Source organism: Panthera uncia, unplaced genomic scaffold (assembly GCF_023721935.1).
Source record: "Panthera uncia isolate 11264 unplaced genomic scaffold, Puncia_PCG_1.0 HiC_scaffold_202, whole genome shotgun sequence".
NCBI lineage: Eukaryota > Metazoa > Chordata > Mammalia > Carnivora > Felidae > Panthera > Panthera uncia.
Window position 1 is genome coordinate 24,785 of NW_026058712.1, and position 26,035 is coordinate 50,819.

Sequence of the window (26,035 nt, forward strand, 5' to 3'; positions counted from 1 at the left end):
GTAACAGATTTTGATGATTCAGTGTTCTGCATTATATCTCAATGCAACAGCTATGATTTTAGAATACTGTTAAGAAAAAATGTACTTGGAACATGTTTTGGTTAAGATACATTCTAAAATTAAACCAGGAAATTTTTTTTATTATTGCTAAAATACTAGCTTACTGAAACAGTTTCTTATAGCGTATTTTTAAACTGATGGAGTAGATTTTTTAATATCAATGTGCTAAAAAGAAATTTTCTGAAAAATGAACAACCTCTGTTTTTGAGTAGAGAGATCATTAATTTGGGGACAAGTTAGGCATATTTCTTTAGGTGTGAAGGAAAACTTTGTTAAAGACTTCATTTTATATTTTAACAATATCTAATCTGATCTTTTGTTTTTTTCCTTCTGCTAGATGTTGTTTAGAGATAGAGGATATAACACATACATATATTCTTCCTGTGTTTTTGTGGCAAAACAGTTTGGTATCTTTAGAATGTGAACTTATGGAAGGCTCATATTAAGGCCATTCTGGTAATGAGAATGCAGTCTCCAAGCAGACATGATATTCTCATAGTTTGTCACCCTGCTGTTCAGGGGGTACCAATGAAGTTGCTTTAAATGGGAAGCGTCTGTTCCATCTCTGAACCTCTAACACCAGAACAGATGGGTGGAACATGGAACATAGAAGGTTGTACCTCTGAGGTGGTAACAGTGAAGCCACTCATTAACACTGAATTTACCACTTCGTTAGCAACATTGCTTCCTGTTGAGAAAAGCTAATACAGGCTTTCAGATTGACTGAGCATATATTTGTCTACCCCTGTGATTATAATAAGTAGGAACACTAAGTGTCTTTCAGGCTACTTTTTTAAAAATTCTGTTGTCCATTTCAGATTTATGAGACCGTTCCTATTTGGACATTTTACCTTTTTATGTAGTTTAATGAGAAATGTCAGGAATGGGTAATAGTATAGCATCAAGATTTGCTTTTCTTTTCATTGACATTTACACACTCTTCCTTAACACATGTTTATGTGCTGCCCATTTTTAACTTCTGTGTATGTGATGTAGAGACTCCTGCTGGGTGCTGCATTAGCACCATTTTGGGGTGATAGCATTGAATATGATCTTATTGGAAGTCTATTTTTATTGCTGTGGATGTCTGCCAATCTCAGAACAGAATTCTGAGACCTATGAGGGGCAGAAAAATTGTTGGTATACATAATAATGCCAAAGAAAAGATATTTGCAGTATTATTTATAATATTTGTTGTATTAAAGAACACATCTTGTGGAAAGAATAAGCTCGTTATAAGCACTTGTTCTCAGTTGTGAAATACGAAAGTAATTAGAAATAATTCTTTTATTCTTTAACTAGACTTAATGTTTTACAGCACATGTAGTTGGTACCATAAGAGATTAGAAATAATGAACTGTATTGAAAATGTTTTAATTTCTAAATATCAGATTAAATTCATGCTGTCTTAAAATAGTATTATTACTTGTTATTCAAGTAATATACAAGTACAAATTTAAGTACTATGAAGGAGAAGAAGAGAGCAGAAACCTAGCATGTCTTGTTTGCGGTTTTCCGAATAATAGAGCAGTTCCTGGCACATGGTAAGGGCTCAATAAATATTTGGAGAATGAATAAACTGTACTTACTACCATGTGCAAAAGGAAAAGAAATAATGGAATTTTATGCCAGTACTTCAGATAGTTCATACCTAGGGTTGCCAAATTTCAGATTCTTTAAATTGTACTTGACGATTATTGGATATTTTGAAGGCCTTGCTATAATTGCTGAGTCAAGAAGTCAGAACCATGATGGAATTTGCATTAGTTGAATGGGGTATCTAAGTTTCATGGGAAGAAAATTGTCTCCTCTTACACACTTTTGCTTTGATTTTACAGCTATGTTTTTATTCACTCAACATGTTAGTCCTTTATTCACCAAATACTGCCTGAGCACCTTTGCCAAGCACTGTGCTAGGTTCTAAAGATATGAAGGTGACTAGGTATAGTCCCTGCCCTCAAAGAGTTTACATTCTTCCAGGGAGACAGGTAGTTCCAGTATAATGTGCCCATTTCTAATATTGCTGTTCTCTAGATGTTTTGTATATATTCAATATTGGTTGTTGTTGCTTAGCACAAAGAAAAAAAATAACCTAACCTTTTTTAAAGTTTTTCTTCATTCTTGGAAAATTATTAGGACCTCCACATAAAAAGAATGGAATTATGCTAATAAAAATGTGTACTTTGAACTCTCCATACATTCTACTAGAATTTTTTTTCATGCAAATCTAAATTTTTTTTCTTCCATTTTCTAGACTAAATGTGTTAAATGGGCTTGCCAACAATATGGATGATTTGAAGATAAACACCGATATTACTGGTGCTAAAGAAGAACTCCTAGATAACAACAGTTTTATCTCAGACAAAGAGAGTGGAGTTCATAAACCAAAAGATTGTCAGACATCATTTCAGAAAAATAATACACTCACTCTGCCTGAAGAACTGTCAAAGGACAAATCTGAAAAAGCCTTAAGTGGAGGCCAGTCTACTCTATTTATACATGCTGGTGCTCCTACTGTTTCTAGTGAAAACTTTATCTTGCCTAAAGGAGCTGCTGTTAATGGACCAGTTTCACACTCCTCCTTAGCTAAGACTTCCAGTATGAATAAAGGCAGTGTTTCATTAACCACTGGACAACCTGTGGATCAGCCAACAACAGAATCTTGTTCAGCTTTGAAGGTGGCACCTGATCTTCAGCTATCTACACCACAGAAAGCAAATCAACACCAAGTTTTATTTTTGTTATCAGATGTAGCACATGCTAAGAATCCAACCCATTCCATTAAAAAACTACCTACCTCTGCTTCCGTTGGTTGTGACATTCAGAATTCAGTAGGGAGTAGTATAAAGTCAGATAGCACTTTAATAAACCAAGTAGAGGTGGGTGAGGATAGTGATGATTTATTGGTAAAAGATGATTGTGTCGATACATTAACAGGAATCTCCTCAGGTACAGATGAATTTAGGTCAGAAAATGAGACAAACTGGGATCCCCAAAAAGAGTTCATTCAGTTTCTTATGACTAATGAAGACACAGCGGATAAAGCTCCAGTTCACTCCAAAGTAGGTCTAGAAAAAAAGAGAAAGCGGAAAATGGATGTAAGCAAGATAACTCGTTACACTGAAGATTGCTTTAGTGATTCAAATTGTGTACCCAATAAGTCAAAAATGCTAGACGTAGACTTTCTAGAACAGAATGAAGAACTACAAGCAATAGACTCACAGAAATATGCATTATCAAAAGTGAAGCCTGAATCAACTGATGAAGACTTGGAATCTGTGGATGCTTTTCAGCATCTAATTTATAACCCAGATAAGTGTGGCGAAGACAGTTCACCCGTTCATACTAGCACTTTTCTTTCTAATACCTTAAAAAAGAAATGTGAAGAAAGTGATTCCGAGTCACCTGCTACTTTCAGCACCGAAGAGCCATCATTTTACCCCTGTACAAAGTGCAATGTGAATTTTAGGGAGAAGAAGCACCTCCACAGGCATATGATGTATCATTTAGATGGGAATAGCCACTTTCGTCATCTTAACGTCCCAAGGCCATATGCTTGTAGAGAATGTGGACGGACATTTCGAGATCGTAACTCACTTCTAAAGCATATGATTATTCACCAAGAAAGAAGACAGAAGCTGATGGAGGAAATTCGCGAATTGAAAGAACTTCAGGATGAAGGAAGAAGTGCACGATTACAGTGCCCTCAGTGTGTGTTTGGTACCAATTGCCCTAAAACATTTGTGCAGCATGCTAAAACCCATGAAAAAGATAAAAGGTACTACTGCTGTGAAGAGTGTAACTTCATGGCAGTGACAGAAAATGAATTAGAATGCCATCGAGGCATTGCCCATGGAGCGGTGGTAAAATGCCCTATTGTCAGTTCTGATATAGCCCAGAGAAAAACGCAAAAAAAGACTTTCATGAAAGACTCTGTTATAGGATCATCCAAAAAATCAGCTACCTACATATGTAAGATGTGTCCTTTTACGACTTCAGCCAGAAGTATTTTAAAAAAACACATGGAGTACTTGCATTCATCATCATGTGTTGATTCATATGGTAGTCCACTTGGACTTGATAAAAGAAAAAGTGACATTCTTGAAGAACCTATAGATATTGATAGCACTAAACCATTAATTAAACAACAGTCAACCACATTTCCAAAGAACTCTGCTTTAAAACAAGATGTAAAGCGAACATTTGGATCATCCTCACAATCAAGTAATTTTTCCAAATTCCATAAGCGTCCACACAGAGTACAAAAAGCTCGGAAAAGCATTGCCCAGTCAGGTGTAAATGTGTGCAATCAAAACAATTCTCACAAGACTGTTATGATTAAAAGCAGCACTGACCAAAAACCTAAGTATTTCCATCAAGCAGCAAAAGAAAAATCTAATGCCAAGGCGAATAGCAACTATTTATATAGACACAAATATGAAAACTACAGAATGATCAAAAAATCAGGTGAATCATATCCTCTACATTTCAAAAAAGAAGAAGCCAGTTCACTAAACTCTTTACATCTGTTCTCATCATCAAGTAATTCTCACAACAATAGTTTTATTTCAGACCCTCAAAACTCTGACACGAAAAGGCCAGAAAGCTTCAGAGAACACAGGCGTGTAGCTGTAAAGAGAGTAGTTAAGGAATCCAAGAAGGAAAGTTCTGTTGGAGGAGAAGACTTGGATAGCTATCCAGATTTCTTGCATAAAATGACTGTTGTTGTTTTGCAAAAACTTAATTCTGCTGAAAAGAAAGATAGCTATGAAACAGAAGATGAAAGTTCCTGGGATAATGTTGAGCTAGGTGACTACACTACACAGGCCATAGAAGATGAAACCTATAATGATATTAATCAAGAACATGTAAACTTATTCCCGCTTTTTAAAAGCAAGGTAGAAGGTCAAGAGCCTGGAGAAAATGCTACCCTTAGTTATGACCAAAATGATGGCTTTTATTTTGAATACTATGAAGATGCTGGAACTAATAACTTTTTGCATGAGATACATGATCCTCAGCATTTAGAAAACGCAGAAACTTCATTGTCAAAGCATAGTTCTGTTTTTCACTGGACTGATCTGTCTCTTGAGAAGAAATCATGTCCTTACTGCCCAGCAACATTTGAAACAGGTGTTGGGTTATCAAATCATGTTCGAGGACATCTTCACAGAGCTGGATTAAGCTATGAAGCCCGTCATGTTGTATCACCGGAACAAATAGCCACAAGCGACAAAATGCAACATTTCAAAAGAACTGGCACAGGGACACCTGTTAAGCGAGTTAGAAAAGGTAAGTTTCCACGTGGATAATTTGGGTTACTATGTCTATTCAGATTGAAAGAATTTGAAGGTTTTGTTCAAATTTGGTCTTTATTAGAATAAAGAAAAAATAATTTTATTTTTCAGAGTTAATTGGCTTTAAGATGATCACTTTACAAAAAATTCTGATGTTACTCTTAAAAAATTTTTTTTTAGCTATAGAGAAGTCTGAAACCACTTCTGAACACACTTGTCAGCTCTGTGGTGGTTGGTTTGATACTAAAATTGGATTATCGAATCATGTTAGAGGCCATCTGAAAAGACTTGGAAAGACCAAATGGGATGCTCATAAATCTCCAATCTGTGTTTTGAATGAAATGATGCAAAATGAAGAAAAATATGAAAAAATCTTAAAAGCATTGAACAGTCGTCGTATTATTCCCAGACCATTTGTAGCTCAAAAACTTGCATCAAGTGATGACTTTCTATCTCAAAATGTTATACCTCTTGAAGCATACCGTAATGGCCTAAAGACTGAAGCTTTATCAGTGTCTGCGTCAGAAGAGGAAGGGCTGAGTTTCTTAAATGAATATGATGAAACAAAACCAGAACTGCCCAGTGGAAAAAAGAATCAGTCTCTTACACTGATAGAACTGCTTAAAAATAAAAGGATGGGAGAAGAAAGGAATTCTGCTATTTCTCCTCAAAAAATTCATAATCAAACTGCAAGAAAGAGATTTGTTCAGAAGTGTGTTCTTCCATTAAGTGAAGACAGCCCGTTGATGTATCAGCCACAAAGAATGGACTTGACTATGCACTCAGGTAAGAGGATGTTTATGACTATTGTGTATAATTTAAACAGTTTAATTATGCTTACTTTTATGGAATATTTGTAGGAAATACTTCTTAGAATGTTTTTACTTAAGCTGCTTTTTTTGCAGAGCAGAGATTGGTTATACTGTCATTTCTATATAAATCATCAGTTGATGCTCATCAGCACTGAATCTCTGTGCCTCATTTCTTGGTCAGAATGTAAGGTGAGAACAAAAAACAAAAAAAAAACCAAAAAGCTGATCTGTAAAAATAAAATCTGCTATGGCTGGGGAATGGTCCTATGGATGGGAGGTTGACGTTGTTCAGAAGCATAGCATTACTGGAATGGCATACCTGTTCTCTATTTGCCAGTGCTCCAAGATGATAATGGTCTCAAGATTTAGCTATTGGTTTTCCTTCTGCTTAGGTCAAACAAACAAACAAAAATAGGCTCTTTAAACTGAATGGATTGGTGTCTGTTGTGTGTTGTGATTAACCCAAAGAAACTTCTCCTTCTCCAGTTCCTCGTTGTATTGTGGGATAGTTCGGTTTTGGAGAACTGTTGTGAGTATAAAATATTTGTTTGGGGCTTTGCAGCGGTGGTCTAATGGAACAGAACAGATGTTGAGGTTAGTGCTTGTGCACCAATAGTTTTTCCTTTTCAAAAGAACAGTTTGTATTGGCAAATGATGTAGCAGATGAAATAGCCTAACTATATTTGTTATTGCTAAGTCTGGTTTATACTTTTAGATTAGAAAAATTTTAAGTGTCTTTGTCGGTTTCTTTTGGAGGTTAAGAATGTCGATGATTGATTAACTTTGTGGTCTAGCCCTGAGTTGAACGTGTCTGAGGTAAAAGTAACTGGTCAGTGGGTTAATAATGAATACAATTACTATAATGTTGATTTGTTTACTTGGGACAGCCCAGATATTTGTTTGCAGTTTTGATTTAAGGAAAGATTACCTTGTGTTGTAAGTGGTCTGAAAAATGGTCCTGTATGAATTTCTGGTTAATACGGTTCTTTTGTACGAAGAGAGTCTTTCAAAGTCAAATTTTGAACATTTTTCAGAAGAAGAAAATGTAAGAAAGGTGTGTCAGCTGTGTTGACTGAGGTGTAGTACACTGGAGAGATGGAAACCGTATTTGTGGCTATCATAGCTCGTGTTGAAGAAACCAACTGAAACGAGTTGGGGGAGTGAGAATTGTCTTAGAAGTTAGGAGTTTCTTATTGTTTTCAACATGTTTTCTTTCCTGTGATGATTAAGATGTTAGCTTGTTGATCATTTATTTAGCACAAAGATTTTAGCAAAAAACTTCAAATCATTAACTTTCATTATTGATTGCGCATTCAGAGTAATGAACATAAAATGCCCTGAATAAAATGTTGTGTCTAACAGCTGCTCAGTGGTGTGTTTTACCACCTTTTCTCCCAGCCTTCATCAGAAAGCCTAATTTAGTATTGAGCCTTTTACGGTTTTGTGGGTAAAACACTTTAATTACCACTTTGTCAACTAGACTTTTTAATTCTTTGTATTGGTAAGTTGCAAGCTTTGAAACTTCTCAACTGAACAGTGCTCTTCAAATCACAGGATTGTATTTTAGGTTTAGGAAATGATCTGCGTAACACAGAAATCTGCAAGAAAGTGATAATAGGTGTTAAATCCAGAGGAGCTTAGAGGTTCAAGGCACTCCTCTTCCACCTTTCCAAAGAGCATGGGTTGGCTCTAAATACTAACTACAAACTAATAACATTTAACTTAACCCCCCCCACCCCCGCTCCTTATTTTAAGTTAAGCTAATTCAATGAACGTTTTTTAAACCATCTTTATTGTGGTACTTTTCTTCACGCTTTTAGCTAAGAAAATTTCACTTTTTGAAGTGAGAACTGGATTATAGTTTTCTTTTGAATGATAGGTATGCCTGTGAAGCTTAGAACATGTGTGCATTGCAATACGACGTTTACAAGTGCTGTTAGCCTGTCCAACCACTTACGCGCTTATGCACGAAAGAAGAGTGCTGGACTTTTGACTGGTACAGGTATGTTTGAACAGATAACACAGCAAGTCTGCTTGATTCAGTACATTTTTTTTCCCACCAGACTGGTGCTAATTCAGATGATATTTATAGCTTTCTTTGGTAAGCACAGTTGAGTCTGAATATACATTAAATTTCAGCAACTTGTAAACTGTTAGATATCATTTTAAGCAAGTTCTTCTTTTTCATTTGGCTTCTATTGACTTGATTTGGGAAAAATAAATAAATAACCCAATAGAAGTGTGGGACTTTTGAGTCTGCCTAATTCCCATTGATTTTTAAATTACACTATTTTTTGATTTTTAAATTTATTTTTGTGAGTAGATTCCAGTAAGGCAACCTCTCTTTAGTAAAAAGGATTGTAGTTCTAGCCTAACGAAATGCTTTATTAGGAAAGAAAATTATTGTGAAATTTCAAATATGTACCTTAAAACTAAGCAAAACTAAGGAGTTTTCATTAGTCTGTAGATGACATCTTTAAAGGGATAAGCCTTAAAAATGGCCCATGTTGACAACTGAATAGATTTTTCTTTTAATACTCCTAAACTACGTTTAGGATTAATAAATACAGCCAACACATAAATCTCAACATGCACATTTCTGTGTTATTTTTGGTTGGTTAGCCCAGCCTTGCAGATACTCTTCATATTGCCAGCCTGTGAAAAATTGTATTAGCTTACTCATATGTAATACTGCTTCTTACCCTACAAAAAGCCTTGCTCTTTTCATTTGTAGCCTTTCAAGCTACCCTGCTTTAGCAAATCCCATTTCTCTCATGTCTTAAAATACACTCTTTTCTAAATATATCTACATAAATCCTTTTGCCTAAAACTCTCCTTCCAGTCTTTTTATTTCTCTTGCTCTTTTAGATCACTGCCTTCTGCTTCCTTCTAGTTGCTGTTTTCCCAACTTTTTTGTTCTTCCTCATGTCTTCCCTTGGCTTACATCCAATATGTTCTTGCTACCAAAGAAACACTTGTATTCATACTAATGTCTTTCTTCTGCTTCTTTGCTTTATCCTTTGACTTGATATACAAATGACCAGGGATGACTGTTGACTGCATTAAAAGAATAGAGTGAGTTTTACTTTACTGGATTAGTAACCTCCTACTGTGAGGTTTTAGGTTTTATAATATTACTCCTACCTTCATCAGGCTTGAAAGGGGATTGCAGACATTAGAGGCAGGGAGGCAGTGAAAATAAAAGACTGTAGAAACAGAACTTCACAGTTATTGCTACCACAGTTACTGACTTTCACTGTACACTTACTATGTGTCAGGCTCTGTGCTGTGCAGCCGAATTGCGTAACATTTAACCTTCACACCGCCATATGAGTTGTAGGTGCAATAATTCTCTCAGTTTTACAGAACACTAGGTCTTAGACAAGTCAAGACTTAAGGTTAAGTTACCCAGATTTATGTAGTTATTAATAGCAGAGTGGAAAAATCAAGGATTTCTTATCCTAGACTTTTGTTTTTAATCACGATGGTCTGCCACATACAGAACAAAAGCAGTTGAAAATCCTAAAAGAGGTTAGGTTTAAAGTGGGGAGCATTCTGGTGAAGACTGAATAAATGAGTCTTACAAAGAGCAAGGACCCAAGAAACAGGCCTGGATTAGATTTTCGAGGACTTTAAAAAATATTTCAGTCTGACAATTCAGACAGATAATTGCAAATATTCAGTGAGGCGCATCTCTCCAGTACAGGTTTTGTAGGCCATTAAAAAATGCTTTTATTCCGTCTGAAAATCTTTTAAAACATAGTATTAATTCTTTATAAATAACTGATTGTAGCCCTCCACTGACCAGGGGTGCATTCTAATGAACACTTTATTGTCTAAACAATTTCATTATTAAAGAAAAAGTTAATATAGGATGAATGGGGATAGATTTCTTTGGTCATCAAGAAAAAAAGAGAACATTACTTTTTAAATATCATTAAATACTAACCAAAATGTCAGAAGAGTTAGAAAATAAAAGGTGTGTGTTTGGCAGTCCTAAGGCAAAGAGAAGGGAAATTAAAAGCTGAAGAAAGTCTTAGGGTGGTATTTTCCACAGCACATAACCACTTTTAACAAAAATAAAAAACTCATGCACCTTTTCTTAGAAATTCTGAAACATCCCCCCTCGTTTTTGAAAGCTTCTTGACCAGTAGAGCTACACAGAAGATGTCTTTGCTGCTTGCTCATGCCAACTACAAAGTTTTTTTTAATAAGCTTTCTTATTTTTTGTTTTCCAAATGAAACATTCTGTATTATATTTATAAAGTCCACATGCCTGTTTTCTTCCTCTGTATCAGTTGCAGTGGTGTAAGTCAGTGGTCCCAACCTGTAGTTTCCGGAGGGTTCCACCAGGTTATTGTAAGAGATTCATCAGTTCATACGAGTAACAAGCATTATTTCTCAAAAATAAGTAAATGTTGTTTTGATGGAAAAAGTACAGAAACATTTGAAAAAATCTTTACCTTAATCTAAGTATATCACAAGACTGAAGCAATGTAAAAGGAAAATAGGTAGGACTAAAGCCTCCATAAGAATGTCTGGGACCCATGTTCTTAATTCAAGTAGTCTTCATTCATGTGGATTTTATTTATGTGACCTACTCTTGAAGAAAAAGCTTAGGTATCCCTACAGTATGCTAAAGGCCGGCTTGGTTATGATAAACCCCAAATAAACCCCAAAGCTTCCTTAGAAGACACCGGCTCCTGGCCTCTTCTGTGGGAACTAGTGGTCTTTGGAGGGAGAGAAATATTCTAGCTAGCCTGAATAGACCCAAAAGAATGCTTCTCTACTTCCCCAAATAGCTGTCTTATGAAAGCTGTGGACCCCATCCCAGAAACATGCACTTATTTCATCCACAGATAAAAAGTTTTCTATATATTTCTGTATTTAGGTATATCCCCTAAAGGTTATCATCTGTGGACACTTCCTCTAGCAGAAAGCTGAGAAAAGGGAGATGACAAAATAAAAATGAAGCAGACAGAACTGGGAATCAGGAAATGTAAGAAATCTAAGCCCTAAGAGTTAGAAAATGCTTAATATGCCAGAACTGTGTAACACCAAAACTAACGTATTTGGTCACAAACATAAATTAAAATACAACATGCTTCCTAACTTTAGTAAAAGGAAATGATGAATAATAAAGTAGGAAAGCTTGGAATTAAAGACATAGAAGGGTAGCCATACCTGGGGCAGAGTTCAGTTGACAAAAAAGAATAAACTTCACAGATTAAAATTTTGCCCAGAACTGACCCAGTTTGTCATCCATTGGGCAGGTTCCAGTAATTGTTTAATAATTTCCATGTGCCTTCCATGGTAGATGCTCATTTATGAAACTTTTTTTTTTACCTTTTTTAAAATGAATTTTTGTCTAAAGAGGCTAGTGCCAAAGGGTTTACTTTATATTCTGTATTGTAAATTCAAGGCATACTTATTATTTTTTAAGGCATACCTATTAAGAATTTATTACAGTTAACATAGACTGCGCTATTGGTAGACTTCTTTTTCAAGCTTTATTCTCTTTAGGTTAACTTTTTACGTGGTCATACAGACTTTTTCCTGGGTAATTCTTTATATAGTCTAATAATAAGAACATTGCATAATTTTCATTAAAAATCAGAAATTTCGTGTAGTTCGTATTAAATGCTTTTGGACTTCTAATTTTACTATTGACTTTTTTGTGTTTAATATTTAAATTAAGTGATGCCCTTTTTATACTGGCAGTATTAAAAACACAGTATCACTAAGTTATTAATAGAGCAACTGTACTGACTGGGTTAGCCCTTTTGTAGCGCCGAGTAATAGAAAAGTGCCTCTTTCAGAGGTGTCCTGGATTGGACGATAAGTTACATGGTACCTTGGTTATTAAAATTTCTAAAATATTTAAAATTATTTAAGGCAGAATATATTCTATCAACTTAATCTGCAGTTAGGAACCAAAAAAGAAAAATATTTTGAGGTCAAAGCAAGTGAATTCCAACAGGTGAAGAAAGGGGAAACAATTAAAGTCCGAGTAGGTTGTTGTGAAAGGAAATGTATCAGTTAAGAGGAAAGCATGTTTGCACAATGGTGCACAGTGATGCAGAGCCATGTTATCTCTTAAAAAGCAGAGAGAATAACAGTGGTGTTCAGCATTTTTATTGGAATTCCATTTTACATCTTGACCCTGTAATACAAATGCACATTAATACACATACTCACTTGGTCACTCATTACTCACCTGAAGTGATTGTGATGTACTCTAATAATTTCTATTTTATTCTTTTTCATTAAAAATAATGCTGGTCATGACCCAGTAAATTGATTTACTACTTACCAAGAAGTTACTACCCACAGATTGGAAACACTGCCCTCAAGTGACTCTTTTGCTTAGGGACTGGTATTGACCAGAATCAACAATAGTAACATGTTAGAAATCATAATACTACTTCTGTGGCAGCATGTAAAATTATTTTACTCATTGTATTCAGGTGTTTATCGGTAGATCATATTTTTTAAATAAAATGCTGACCTGTACTATTTAAAGTAAATTAGAGATTCCTAGTTATTTAAAAAAGTAATGCAGGGGCGCCTGGGTGGCTCAGTCGGTTAAGCGTCCGACTTCGGCTCAGGTCACGATCTCACGGTCCGTGAGTTCGAGCCCCGCATCGGGCTCTGTGCTGACAGCTCATAGCCTGGAGCCTGCTTCCGATTCTGTGTTTCCCTCTCTCTCTGCCCCTCCCCCGTTCATGCTGTGTCTCTCTTTGTCTCAAAAATAAATAAAAACGTTAAAAAAAAAATTTAAAAAAAAATAAATAAATAAAAAATAAAAAAAAAAAGTAATGCAAGAAAAACATTTTTATATGCAAATATATTTGGGGAAGGGGTTTCATTTCATTATCTTCAGAACACTTCCGTGACAGCATTTTAGAAGTAAAGCAGGATTATTACTATTCTACACCAACAGACTCACCACCATCATAATTAATGCATAACTTTTCCAGTGAGAAAAAGATAACTTAAAAACTTGGGACCAGAGTCTTTCAGTCAATACTACCAGTGCAGTATGTCTACATTCTTTTTTTAGTAAAGTCAGTGTTTTATTTTTCATACCACCCACTTTTAAATAGAGTAGTAGATTGCATGTTACTTAATAGGATCTTTTGCCTGTTTTCAGCTTTAATGATCTAATTGGCCACAGAGGCCTGCAACAACAAGTGCTAATGAATGTGTAACACAGTGCCAGGTGCTGAGCGGGTGTATAAGCCACCAGAAAAGTAATTCTTACATTGTGGAATGTGCTATAGGAACACTTTTCTCCTGCGGTGGAAAGAAAAAAATAGTATTGTGAAAGCTTCTTAAGATGCATTAAATTACTTGTCTTTTCATGAGTGTCTCTGCAGTGTCTTTTAAAACATTTTTGTAATGTTGCATCTTGAGGAAATTGCACGCTTTTATAGTGATTCATTCAGCCTGAAAGAGTACAAAGAGAACATTTTTATCTTCTTATTATGATTAAACTTCAAAGGAGCAAACTAGCTTCTAGTTAAAGCAAATACCTTGATAATTACTCCAGAGTAGGCTATCTGGAAGATACCTGGGAAGCATGAAACATGTCCCTGTCATCAAAGAACTTAGGAAAGCATTATTGCAACACATACAAAACTATCAAAGTTAGAGACCTATGCAAGATAGTATACAAGTAAATGGAAATAAAGTATTAAGTGCTGTAGGAGATAAAGGTGTTTATTTTAGTCTAGACCGTCTTTTGAGGGGAGCTGGGAATTAAGTTGGGTCCTTTTTTCCTGCTGTCATTATAATGTGTCTCGTTACTAAATAGAGCCTCAAAAAGAAGGAAAAAGGAAAAAATGAGAATAGTTCATGCACATATGTTTCTTGTCATTATGTTTGAAGTGAAAGAAAGTAAAACCTAGTAGTCAAAGAAAATTTTCATTCATTCAACAAAATTTTTAGTTCTTTTATCATACCAGGACCGTGCTAGAGGCTGTAAAGACTGCGCTTCAGCTCCATAAACGTACTTAGGATCCTGTGGGATAGGTACAAAGATACTATTATGGTGGAAAAACTTTATAAGGTTTCAGCTAGACCCTGAACTTGAAGGATGGGTAGTTTTAGGAAGAAGAGACAAAGTGGAACGTTCTCAGTAGAGAAAAGAATGTAGTTTAGGCACGAAGGGATGAAATTTCGAGTTCAAGAGGTACTGAAAGATTCAGTTGCGGGTGTTTGGGAAGATGGTAATGTCAGAAAGGTAAGGTTGATACTTTTGGATGCTTGCTAAAAAATTTAGGAAATCATTGAAGAATTTTTTTAAATAAGGGAATAATGTGGTCGGACAGATGGGTTTCTGTGTTTTCTTGGTTATAACTTATCTCTGTAGTACCATCCTTCATTAAAAGTCTATATCTGTACATATTTATGTGCACAGTAATGTATCATTATTTGGGATTAGCACAGTAATAAATTGTTCAAGTTGAGTAAATTTTCCAGGTAATTGAAGACTAGTATCAAACTTGATTTTACCCTAACCATTTTGATGGTTATGTTTCTAAAATGTTGTTCTTATTTCTGCCTTGTGAAACTGTAGACTGAGTATAATTTAACCATTTGAGTACATAAGTGTCATCCTTATGGATACTAAGTGTTTTATTATGCCAGCAAGAAATGGGCTATTTGCCCACAATACGAAAAATTGATTGGCCATTTGCCCACAATACGAAAAATTGATTGATTCAGTAATTCAACAAGCAGTTCTTTTAGCTCATGCTCTGGTTTATGCATTGTGATTAGTACTGCAGAGATAAATTGCATCTTAGAGTAGAACCACATAATATATAACTTTAATACAAGGCAAATCGTAAGTGCCATTGGTACTTTTGGCTAGACCAAGACTCAGCAAGGTTTTAGGAAGTCACATTTGATTTGGACCCTGAGGATAGCTAATTGAAATGGAAATGGGGTTAGGGGTAGGGAAGGAGCATACCTATAGGAGGGAGCAGCTTGGGACAGTGTGGAAGTTTATTGCAAATACTTAGGAAGTAGGAGATAACAGGAGTAGAGGTGAACAGGTAAAGGACATGGAATGCCAATCTTATGGTGATGGAATTAGCTTTGTAGTGAGGAACAAGGGAGGATTTTTTTGTTTTTGTTTTTGTTCTTTTTTTTTTTTTTTTTTTTTAAGAATTTGAGAAACGTTAAAGGATTTGGTGGGGAGGTGGAGAAATTATAAGTGAGGTCATTTTAGGAGTCTTGAACCAGGACAATGACAATAGGAATGTAAAGGAAAGATAATAGATGCACAGATAATACTATGGAAGTAAAGTAAGCAGAACTTGGCAGATTAATTAGAAGTAGAAGAAGAGGACAGAGACAGAAATGGCTTAGGTTTTAAATCTTGTTACTAGGAGGATGGTTGTACTAAAACAGTTAATGAATCTGCTGCGGTGGGGTTTCCTAAAAGGTTAGGCTTCATTACTTATCCAGCAACACCTAATCATCCAGCTATCCACTGTAATAAAGCAAATAACCACACGTACTGAATCAGTTAAGTTTGTGGTTAGGAAAATGGAACCCCGAAAAATGTTGTACCCTTGTGGCACAAAATGTTTACATTTTATGATGCCCTCTCTTGATGTCATTAGTTATAAATTTTAGGGATTCTCTTTGATTGATACTCTTTTTTGACCAGCCACTTGTTTTTCATAAAAATCCTAACGAGTCCCCTACCATTCCTATTGGTGCTGTTACTACTTTTCTGAGTTTTGCTTTTTATATCTTGTTTGGATCTTTTTAACAATTGAACTAACCTGGACTGTTATGTTTTGGGATTTTTTAACATGTCTAATATCTTTATATCCTTTGTTATAATCTTTTGTGTTCGTTATGATTTCCATTCTAACATGAATTTTTTAATGCTGTTTATAATCTGGGTTAAGATATAGTTAGACCTTAGAGTAACAGGGCATGTTCTAGGCAGAGCTGAATGTAGGTAATCAGCATTAAGTAGCTTTATAGAAATAGTAAAACAATACACAGACTCTCTCTTTTGGAGGTTGAGGTGAGAGGATGACTTGTGGAGACTCTGCTGGTCCCTCATGTGTCTAAGAACTGGAAAAATAGGGCTCACTATTTCTTTGTTGTGTCTGGGATGTAAGGGATAAGGTTAATTCTTGCTCTGCAGTGTTTAGAGCGTCTGTTTAATTGTGGCCTTAGCTGGAAGTTAACTCAAAGTAGAGGATACCTGGTCAGCACCATGTTTGATTTTAGTTTGGATTTTGGCTGGAATGTGTAAACATGTGAAAATTATAAGAAAACTGAATCAGAGATCTGTTGGGGTTTGTGTGTTTGTGACCTTTAGATTTACCATTATAATTATTGTGCGCCCTGTGTAAGTTGAACATGATTATGTTGAAAATAATTTAACTGCAATATTAAAGTAAGGTAGATTCCTTACCTAATTTACTTTATAGTCAGAAACAGTTAATTACTCCTACTAAATATGAAATGATATTTTGGAAATACTGAGACTTTCAGATGTCAGGGAGTGTGATTATATTCAAATAATTCTAAACAAAAGTGATTTATAGCAGATTAGTTATGTATTTTAATGTCTATTCCAATTTCAGGTATGTCTTAGTCTTAGGAAAGTGGTCAGTATTGGTAAGTGCCTATTTTGCTTTAGTAAAACAGCATGCAAGTTCAACCCACGTTAAGGAGGAATTTTAAATGTTTTTTTCTTTACCTGTTGCCACAGAGAAATAATAAATTTGCTATCTTTAACTCCTAACTGACTAGTAAGCTACTTGTAGCCAGAGTATTGTTAGTGTGTAACTTTTGACAAGCTAGAAAAACTTGTATGCCTCCACTTTATTTATAGAAATCTGTGATAAAGTATCATACTTAGGTATAGCTTTTCCCTTTATGTTTTAGGGACATAGTACTCAAAATATTCTTTTACTAATATCCCCTCTACTTTGAAATAGCAGAGACTTCTACAAGTTGAATATACTTTTTTTCTTCCAAGTAGACCCAAGTTTAAATAAAGGCTATCTTCATTTGCTTGAACTCATTCTCTGGGCCAAACATAGATGCCTGGCTATTGCTGCCCTTAATATAACTCTTAATTTGTAGGGCAAACTCAAGGTACCTGCCTTTTCTAGACTAATACTTTAAGCAATAAACCTCATACTTAAAGCAAAGGAAATCTGCTTTTCAAGTATTTTTGCATTCCATCCTCTTCTAGGCAAAATGTTAAATCATGCAGGATCTGATTAACTTTGCTATGATTGTTCTGTGATTCTATGTTAGTTACTGTTTTTAGTCATTGAGAATGGAAACTCTAAAAATTGGTGAAAGTAACTTAAAGTACTGAAAAAATATCCAATTTTGGAGGGAAAATGTCAGGAGAAAATAATGGTGAAAATACACTTCAGAGGTTGCTAATTGTATATCTTATCTATATGCTTAATTCTGATTAGAAGGGGAACATTGCTTTTCATAAAAATAAACCACTTAAACTGCTTTATATGTATCTTGGGAATAATGATTGGTTTGATGATGGCAGTATACGTAAAAACAAAAAAATTGGTATTGGGAGTAGGGAAGTCCTTTTCCATTTTAATGGGTTGTAGAGAGTAAGATTTAACAATTCTTCTCTTAATAGCTTTTTTTTTTTTTGATTTTTTTTTTTTTTTTTTTATGAGCCAAGAGATTAAGAAGTGGAGCTGAGGGCTGCCTTTCTCATTTAGAGTGGTAGATACTCAGGACCCAGAACTAGTCACACAATTTGTAGGGTCCCGTGCAAAATGCAGATGTAGCGCCTTGTGTTAAAAAATTAAGAATTTTAAGGGGCGCCTGGGTGGCTCAGTCGGTTGGGCGGCCGACTTCAGCCCAGGTCATGATCTCGCGGTCCGTGAGTTCGAGCCCCGCGTCGGGCTTTGTGCTGACAGCTCAGAGCCTGGAGCCTGTTTCGGGTTCTGTGTCTCCCTCTCTCTGACCCTCCCCCATTCATGCTTTGTCTCCCTCTGTCTCAAAAATAAGTAAAAACGCTAAAAAAAATAAAATAAATAAATAAGAATTTTAAGACTGTGTACGACAAGAGCGTTAAACTGAGTGTGGGTTGCTTTGTGTCTGCTCAAGTCATATACCCATGAAGGCTGTTTTGTAGGTACTTTATGCAAAGATAAGAGTGTACACTGAAGAAAGAAGAATTTGGCTCTCTCTATCCCCCATCCCTACTTTATCCAAGGTAACAGGTTTCTTCCCCGATTCTTCCCCCCCAAAAATGCCATGTTCCTTTTTCAGTTGGGACTGAGGGAAAGAAAATGTTATTTGCACAGTCTGTTATGTGCTTGGGACTTACGAACTGTGAAAGATTAATGACGGCAACTAACATTGAGTTTATCAGCTCACACTTGTGTATCCCTTGGGACAGGCATATGCATTCTCCTCCCACCTCTCCACTGCCATTACCTATCTCCTCCACTACCAGTGTGTTAATGGTGGTAGAATGATGATTTAACCTATTTATGTCTTTTTTTATCCCTCCTGTCTTCCTGAATGAGCTCATAGCTGCTATTGCCTACCCATCTTATACAGACCAACTAGATAGAGAAGAAATTTTTCTTCCCTCTACTAGGGCTATACCATACCTCTTATTTTGGATAGGTATAGCCTGGCCATTACATTAAGTTTCACTTTACCCCAGAGATACCAACAACCAGTTAGGAGCAAAACTGATGAAATGGGACTTTTAAATAAACGGGCAGGGGAGGATGATTGCAAATGAAAATATTTTGGAGGTGAATGTTAATTTAGCTTAGTTATAATGTGCTCCTTTACCACACTGAACTTTGGATGTTTCTAAGAAATAAATCCTCATTTTTTGAGATCATTTGTGTAGTGAACTAAAAAGAACATGAAATTCATTGAAACAATTGTATTTAATGGGCAGTAAGGTGGAAAGGGCAAAAGTACTTACTTAATAATGTTAGAGCCTAAAGTAAATTCTTTTTCTTCTGGGTATAAAACTAAATAATGCTCAAAAAAAACAAACTTGAATTTGTATCTCTTGTGTTATTTATTAATTTGTTTCTCACTGATCTGGTTTAGTGCTTTAGACACACTGTTGTTGTTGTTGTTGTTGCTGTTGTTGCTATTGTTGCTGTTGTTGTTATATTTTGTAGCATAGCAGTTTGGTGTTCTTTTTGAGGGTTCATAAGTCTATTGTATTTCTCTTTCATTCCTATTTGATCAAACAGCTGTTCTGTTATATACTGAAAGATATATTCTAAAACTTTGTATATGGCCTTACAGTATAATTCACTCTCTTTACAAGTAAGTTAAATACTCCCAGTAGCAAATTAGATCCTTTATAAATCAGATAACTGCAAAGGTGTTTTTAACAGTTTTCTGGTTAAAATCAATCACTTAAACATTCTTTACCACCCTGAATAGGAACCTTAGGAAGGTTTGAATGACTGAATTTGTTCCTTTCTGAAGATGCAGTTATACTCAAGAGAAGAAAATTAAGAATTTCTAAAATCAATGTAGTATTTTGTGTAAATACATTTCAAGTACAGAAACAATGTTAGATTTAAAATACTTTGGAAGAGATAAAAGTGTTTGTGTTTTTATTTTTTGACACTAACAAATAAGTGCACACATAAAATCCTATTACAGGGGCGCCTGGGTGGCTCAGTCGGTTGAGCGTCTGACTTTGGCTCAGGTTATAATCTCATGGTTTGTGGGTTCGAGCCCCATGTCAGGCTCTGTGCAGACAGTTCAGAGCCTGGAGCCTGCTTCAGATTCTGTGTCTCCCCTCTCTCTGCCCCTCCCATGCTCATACTCTGTCTCTCTCTGTTTCTCAATAATAAATAAACATTAAAAAAATTTTAAATCCTATTACAAAGAAAAACTTTGTGTAAATTTATGTATTTGGCAGATTATTAATGTAAATAACTTTGTTAAACTTTTGACTATTTATCACAAATATTGATAAGCCCCATTATACTAAAACTGAATGTGTTAGTGTTGTGTTCTAATGTTCTAGTGACTCCTGGTACAGTCCAGAATAAAACTGCTTTTCCCTCTAGATATAATAAAAACTGTTGAATGAGAACATTTGTGTAATAGATATGTTTGTACATCATCTATTTCATGTAGTGGAACATTTTGTGTAAATCATCTTTTTCATGTAGAGAATACCATATGGGTGTCCCTTTTGTGTGCATATTAATATGTTAAATACTCATTTTTTTTTTTTTTTTTTTGCAGATTTTTCTAAAATGTTTGGGCTGTAATGCAGGTGTGAAGTTTGGATGTTGGTATTAGAAAAAACTATTCCTGTAAAATGTATTCATGTTTTATCATCTAAGATAAATAAGTGACATTTCAAGGGATAAGAAATTTAAAAGTGATCATGGAGGGGCACCTGGGTGGCTCATTCGGTTAAGCGTCTGATTTTGGCTCAGGTCATGATCTCATGGTTTGTGAGTTCGAGCCTTGCGTCCAGCTCTGTGCTGACAACTCAGAGCCTGCTTTGGATTCTGTGTCTCCCTCTCTCTCTGCCCCTCTCCCACTCATGCTGTCTCCCTCTCAAATATAAATTTTTTTAAAAACAAGAATTATGTAAAAGTGATCATGGAGATATTAAGACACCAAGGTATTTAGGTATAATTACCAAAGGCCCTAGGTTTTTTAATATACTTACTTTATGGACAAGTTTTCCAAGGGATGCTCAGTGCATGTGTTCTCTGAACTTACTTGGAACACTGGGTAATGGAGATTCTGTCATATGCTGAGAGAGTTGTCCTTTCTGAAGTCATAATTCCTTTAAGTATTAATTACTATAAAAACTATGGCATTTTCATTTAAAATTTAGATCTGATCATTCATAAAATAGCCTGAACCTCAGTTTCTAGAGTCCGTATAACATCAAAAGTCAGAAAAATTCTTTTTCCTGTATTAAAGTCAAAATTCTTTCTACACCTCAAAGCAAACATGTCCAGTTCCATTTTTAAAGAACCACAGCATCTAAATATATAATAAAACATTGTATTGCATACTTGCCTATCACCCTCTGCCCTTATCCCTCAATTTGCTTTACACCCTTAACGTTAGCATTCTGTGAACAAATTTTTAAAGGATTGTTATAATGCATTCTGTTTGTATCCTACAGTAATTTATTTACATTTTAAAAGGAATTTGAATACAGTGTGGCAATTTTGACAACCAGCAAGCTCATCAAAGTAAGATTCTACCTATAATCTCATGATAAACCAAATGCTTACTCTGTTGCACATAACAAAGACAGGGATTGTGTGTGGTTTACCTTATAGATAGGGAAAGAAAAGCTGACATCTAGTAACACTTAGCCCTTTGAGTTCCCTAAACTCTTTACTTCTGTCTAGTGTATGAATTGCTTTAAAGTCCATTTAAATTCAGATTGTTCACCAATGCAACTAGGGGGGAAAAGGTGCTACTTGCAAAGCACTTGATACCTCACTCTTTCTGCTGGTTGTGAAGAACTTAGTTTCAACATATAAGCTAGACTGATCAATGAAGAATATGACTGCTAGCAACATATTCATTTAAACAAATGATGCCGAGGTGTGCTACAGGATGCTATCTGTATGGCATAGTAGAACAAATTTCCATTCATATGCTGTCTAAATGTCAAAGGTTCAATTATTGGGTTTTCCTTTGAGTATTTGTTGAGTTTCTACTATGTGCCAGGCTCTTGACTGAGAAAACTAATGAGATTTTTCTCTTCCAGATTTTGGTTGTTTAGCTTTGAATTAGCCATTCTTTAATACTTAACTTGATTTCCTACAGTTCTTTACTTACTAGATTCTTCTTCTGAGCATAAGCAAAGGAAGACTCTGGGCCCAAGCAGGATTTTACTTTTTAAAAGGCAGGTGACAAGAAGCAGAAACCAGTGGCTTGAATGAGATTTGTCTAGGCTTCTCATGGATTTTAATTTTCTATATGACATTTCTGTTAGCATTGCTACTTGACTGTAAGGAACTGTGTTTACTGGTTTTGTAATAGTAGCATCTGTTCTTTTGGAATCTGGACTTTGAACAACTCATTTCACAGAGTCATTGGATAGCCAGTTCCTATTCTTTCTTACCTAGAATTTTTCCAGGGGATTTCACATGGCAGGTTGACAGAAGAAAAGCCATTTGTGTAACTCTTCTGTTACATTTGTTTCCCTTCCCCTTGGATCCCTAGAGATAACTCTTACCTTCTCTTCCTGCTAATTGACCAGCAGCACCCTGGAATACTGTCATCCCTTTGTCCAAAGGAATGGTGTAGTTGTATTCAAAGACCAATAAAATGTTATGTTCTGTCTATTCCCCCTATAAAAAATACCTTTTTTTCCCTTATTAAGTTAGATTTTATAGAATAAGTGATTGAAGGAGAAGTCAAGTAATTGAAAAAATTTTTAAGACAGCACTACAATTTTGATCGACTTTAATATAAAAATCTTTTTTCCCATTTTAGTCACGTTTTAAAAATATAGATAGGAGATAATGTAAATTGAAAAAAATGTGAAGAATAGTTAGCATTACATTTCTGGTCCATTTGTAAACTTTTGTGAGATAATCTGGATTTATATTTCTTAGTAAAATTAAACATGTATTATTGTACATACAATACAGGTTGAGTTAAAATTTGAGAGTTGAGCTTTTTTTGCCCTTTCGTGTATAGGGCCAGCATATAATTTTAAGAGCTATTTGCTATTAATAGAATTCAAAGTGTATTTGCCCTAAAATTGATTTCTCATTGAGCTTTTTATTTGTTGGTGATGATCTTTTACTAGGTTTTCAAAGCATGTGAGACCTACTTAATGGAATAGTAATCAAATGGAAATTTAATATCATTATCTTAAGTAAAAGATTATAATTTTCCTGAAAATAAGGAAGATTAATGAGATATTAAAATAATGGACTTATGGCCATAAGAGGAAAGATTACTATTGTAATAATTGACCAATTCAGTAATTTTAAGTTTAGTTACATTTTCTCAGTTCTAGTTTGGTATGATAAAGCATTATTTGAAAAAGTAGTACAAGAAGAATGTATGCAGGTAATATCACTGTAATTAAAGACCCCACTGCAAGTTAGTGCATGCTTCAGGGTACACAAAAGAATGTAGACTTTTTCTAACTTGATTTAGATGGTCTTGACCTCTCTAGAAGTATGTATTTATGTTTTGGAATATATAAGAAACGTTAAGTCTTTCTCTTCCCTTTTTTAGCCTTAGATTGTAAGCAAAAGAAATCAAGGTCAAGATCTGGAAGTAAGAAGAAAATGCTAACGTTACCTCATGGTGCTGACGAGGTTTACATTCTCCGATGCAGGTATATGCCTATTTTGCCAAGTCTGCTCGGTTTCTTCAGACTTGCTTTGAGACATATTAGCTGACTTATTTGGGATTTTTAATTTGTGGCAGAAGGTGCATTCTCAACAATCAAGTTCTAAATGAACTTTTGGAGACAGGCTTAAATACACTGTATTTCTCATAATACACTATATTTCAACAACTGATGAATAAATTTTTTATATTTATCTCAGAGTCTCTGATACTGTTGATTTATGAAAGTAGCTTTTTTTTGTTGTGGTATTTATTTGCTTTGTTGGGTTTAATTTGATTTGGTTTGATTTTTTTTTTTTTTCCTTAATTGTCTTGAGTTTCTGCTTCTTGGGAATGCGTTTTCTCTCCACTCATACTTCTAACTAAGTATAGCTATACAAACTCATTCCCACCTCCTTCTATACTCATCCTCATGCAGTTTAAGGAGTTCTGAATTGGGGAAGGGTCTTTTGAAAACAGTGGTACATTTTGGAATTATAGTTGTTTTAAATGTATTGAGATGTATAGGCATTAAGACCTTTTAGTTAATTTAATTTAATAGTAATGTTCCCACCTCTACAAATATTACTAGAGGTAATATAGCTGTTAAACCTATGAATTGGCAGTTTTATATTGTATTAAATCATTTTGACTTTGTATGTATTTAAAAACTGTTGTCAAGTGCTCCCGTATATGGTAGCATCTCTAGGCTATGGTAAACTCTACCTCTTATGTGTATGGATTTTATGTGACTTGGTTTTAAATAAAGGGAATTGGTCATGTTAAGAGAACTGTTATCAACTTCTTCTATAGGTTTTGTGGCCTAGTCTTTCGTGGACCATTGTCTGTTCAGGAAGACTGGATTAAGCACTTACAACGACACATTGTAAACGCTAATCTTCCACGGACTGGAGCTGGCATGGTGGAAGTCACGTCACTACTTAAAAAGCCTGCCTCCATTACAGAAACTTCATTTTCTCTACTAATGGCAGAAGCAGCTTCATAGAACAAGGAAACCTTTTAAATAGCAAATTTAAATTGGATGTACATTTGAAATTCTTTGTCTTTTTTTTTTAAAGCCATGTTAAATTATCCGTTTATAAATACTAAAGCAGGAATATGGGGAAAAGTGAATTACAGTGACATCAGAGCAAACTGAGTACTTCAAACAGTAAGTAGTCTATATATTTTATATAGGACGGAAGCTGTGTTTTTAAGGTTTACTAAGTTTTGTCAGTTAATGGTGTTCACTCGATGAAAGATCAGTACATGTAAGCAGTCATTAATAAACTGTTGCACATGAATAACTTAAAGACAGACTTACTGGAAAATTACATTTTCTGCAGTGTTACCAGAATCAAAGTTCTGTTTATTCCCCACAAGACTTGCATTGAAAAATAAGATATTATATTTTGTTTGTATGTATTTAGTGTTTTGTATAATACCAGGAACCGCTAAACTAAATTTACTCAACTTAGGGCATTAAATATCATGTACTTCATAGTTTGAGACTGTTCACTCAAATAGGGCAGAGTACTATTCTATCTAGATGTGTAAGTGTTTTTTTAAAATCACATGGAACGGTTTTTTTTATACTAAAAAGTGGAGGGAGATTTGTTTAAACAAGTATTTCTAAAAGAAATATGTACATAGTCCTGGAAATTATTTGTGGTAAGGAAATATCCTTTACTCCAGTTGCATTTCTCAGACAATAAAGTGGTGCATCCATGCTACCTCCTACTTTGTCAACAAAGATGCTATTTACCCTTTACATTTTTGTATCATAATAGATTTAAAAAATCTAATGTTCTTTATTGCAAGACATCCCTTTTGTTAACAGATTTGTTTCTTTTTAATGTTTTACTTAAATTTTGACATGCTTACAGGACAGGTTTGCCTCTTACTTTATTTAACATTGTAGAAATGTAATTAATGAACAATGCTCACTACACAATTTAGAATAGGCTTTCTCATTTATATTCCAAATTTGATCAGTTAGCAAAACTTAATACACCAATTGAAATATTTCTACATATAATGAGAATGTTTACAATTTAAATTTTAGAACTTGTTTTGGATGTGACTATATGTACGAAAATCGTGTAACACTATGCTCATGCTAAGAACCGACATAACGGAATTACTGAAATAAATGTGCTGTGAGGAATGGAAAATATGGTGCAGATGTCTTGGTCATGATAAATTGTGATTCTTTTAAACTCTTTCCAAAAACAAATTAGTTCTTTTAACCTGCAATCAGATTCCTTTACAAATAACAGTTTTTGTATGCAAGCACCATTTCATTTTATTTCATGTAGTATGGCTAATACTATAGTTGAAACAAGGATATGCATTGATAATTTTCTTCGTATGTAAATAAAGTTAAAAACAGTTAAAATAAGGAGTATTTTGGTAGAGTATATACATACCTCACTGCCAGTGAATTGCTTTCCTATGGTATATCTCCTTACCAGAAAAATCTCTAAATAAAAAAAGACTTAAAGAAAATTATAA

General features: G+C 34.8%; 2 protein-coding genes across 2 annotated transcripts; both read left to right on the forward strand.

Moving 5' to 3' along the window:
* The first annotated feature begins 471 nt into the window (after positions 1 to 471).
* LOC125917567 (zinc finger protein 644) lies at positions 472 to 5,372 on the forward strand. The gene has a single exon (XM_049623737.1). It carries the CDS (start codon positions 2,346 to 2,348, stop codon positions 5,370 to 5,372), a length of 3,027 nt encoding a protein of 1,008 aa, XP_049479694.1. The 5' UTR covers positions 472 to 2,345.
* LOC125917568 (zinc finger protein 644-like) lies at positions 5,359 to 26,035 on the forward strand. The gene is made up of 4 exons (XM_049623738.1): positions 5,359 to 6,143; positions 8,049 to 8,171; positions 23,426 to 23,528; positions 24,335 to 26,035. The coding sequence occupies exons 1-4, from the start codon at positions 5,486 to 5,488 to the stop codon at positions 24,525 to 24,527; spliced, it is 1,077 nt and encodes a 358-aa protein (XP_049479695.1). The 5' UTR covers positions 5,359 to 5,485; the 3' UTR covers positions 24,528 to 26,035.

Bases quoted from the DNA above. Each gene is read 5' to 3' on its own strand.
- LOC125917567 (XM_049623737.1), top strand. From the start codon at position 2,346: ATGGATGATTTGAAGATAAACACCGATATTACTGGTGCTAAAGAAGAA.
- LOC125917568 (XM_049623738.1), top strand. From the start codon at position 5,486: ATGATCACTTTACAAAAAATTCTGATGTTACTCTTAAAAAATTTTTTT. The intron at 6,144-8,048 runs GTAAGAGGATGT...TTTGAATGATAG, and splicing joins GGACTTGACTATGCACTCAG to GTATGCCTGTGAAGCTTAGA. The intron at 8,172-23,425 runs GTATGTTTGAAC...TCCCTTTTTTAG, and splicing joins TGGACTTTTGACTGGTACAG to CCTTAGATTGTAAGCAAAAG.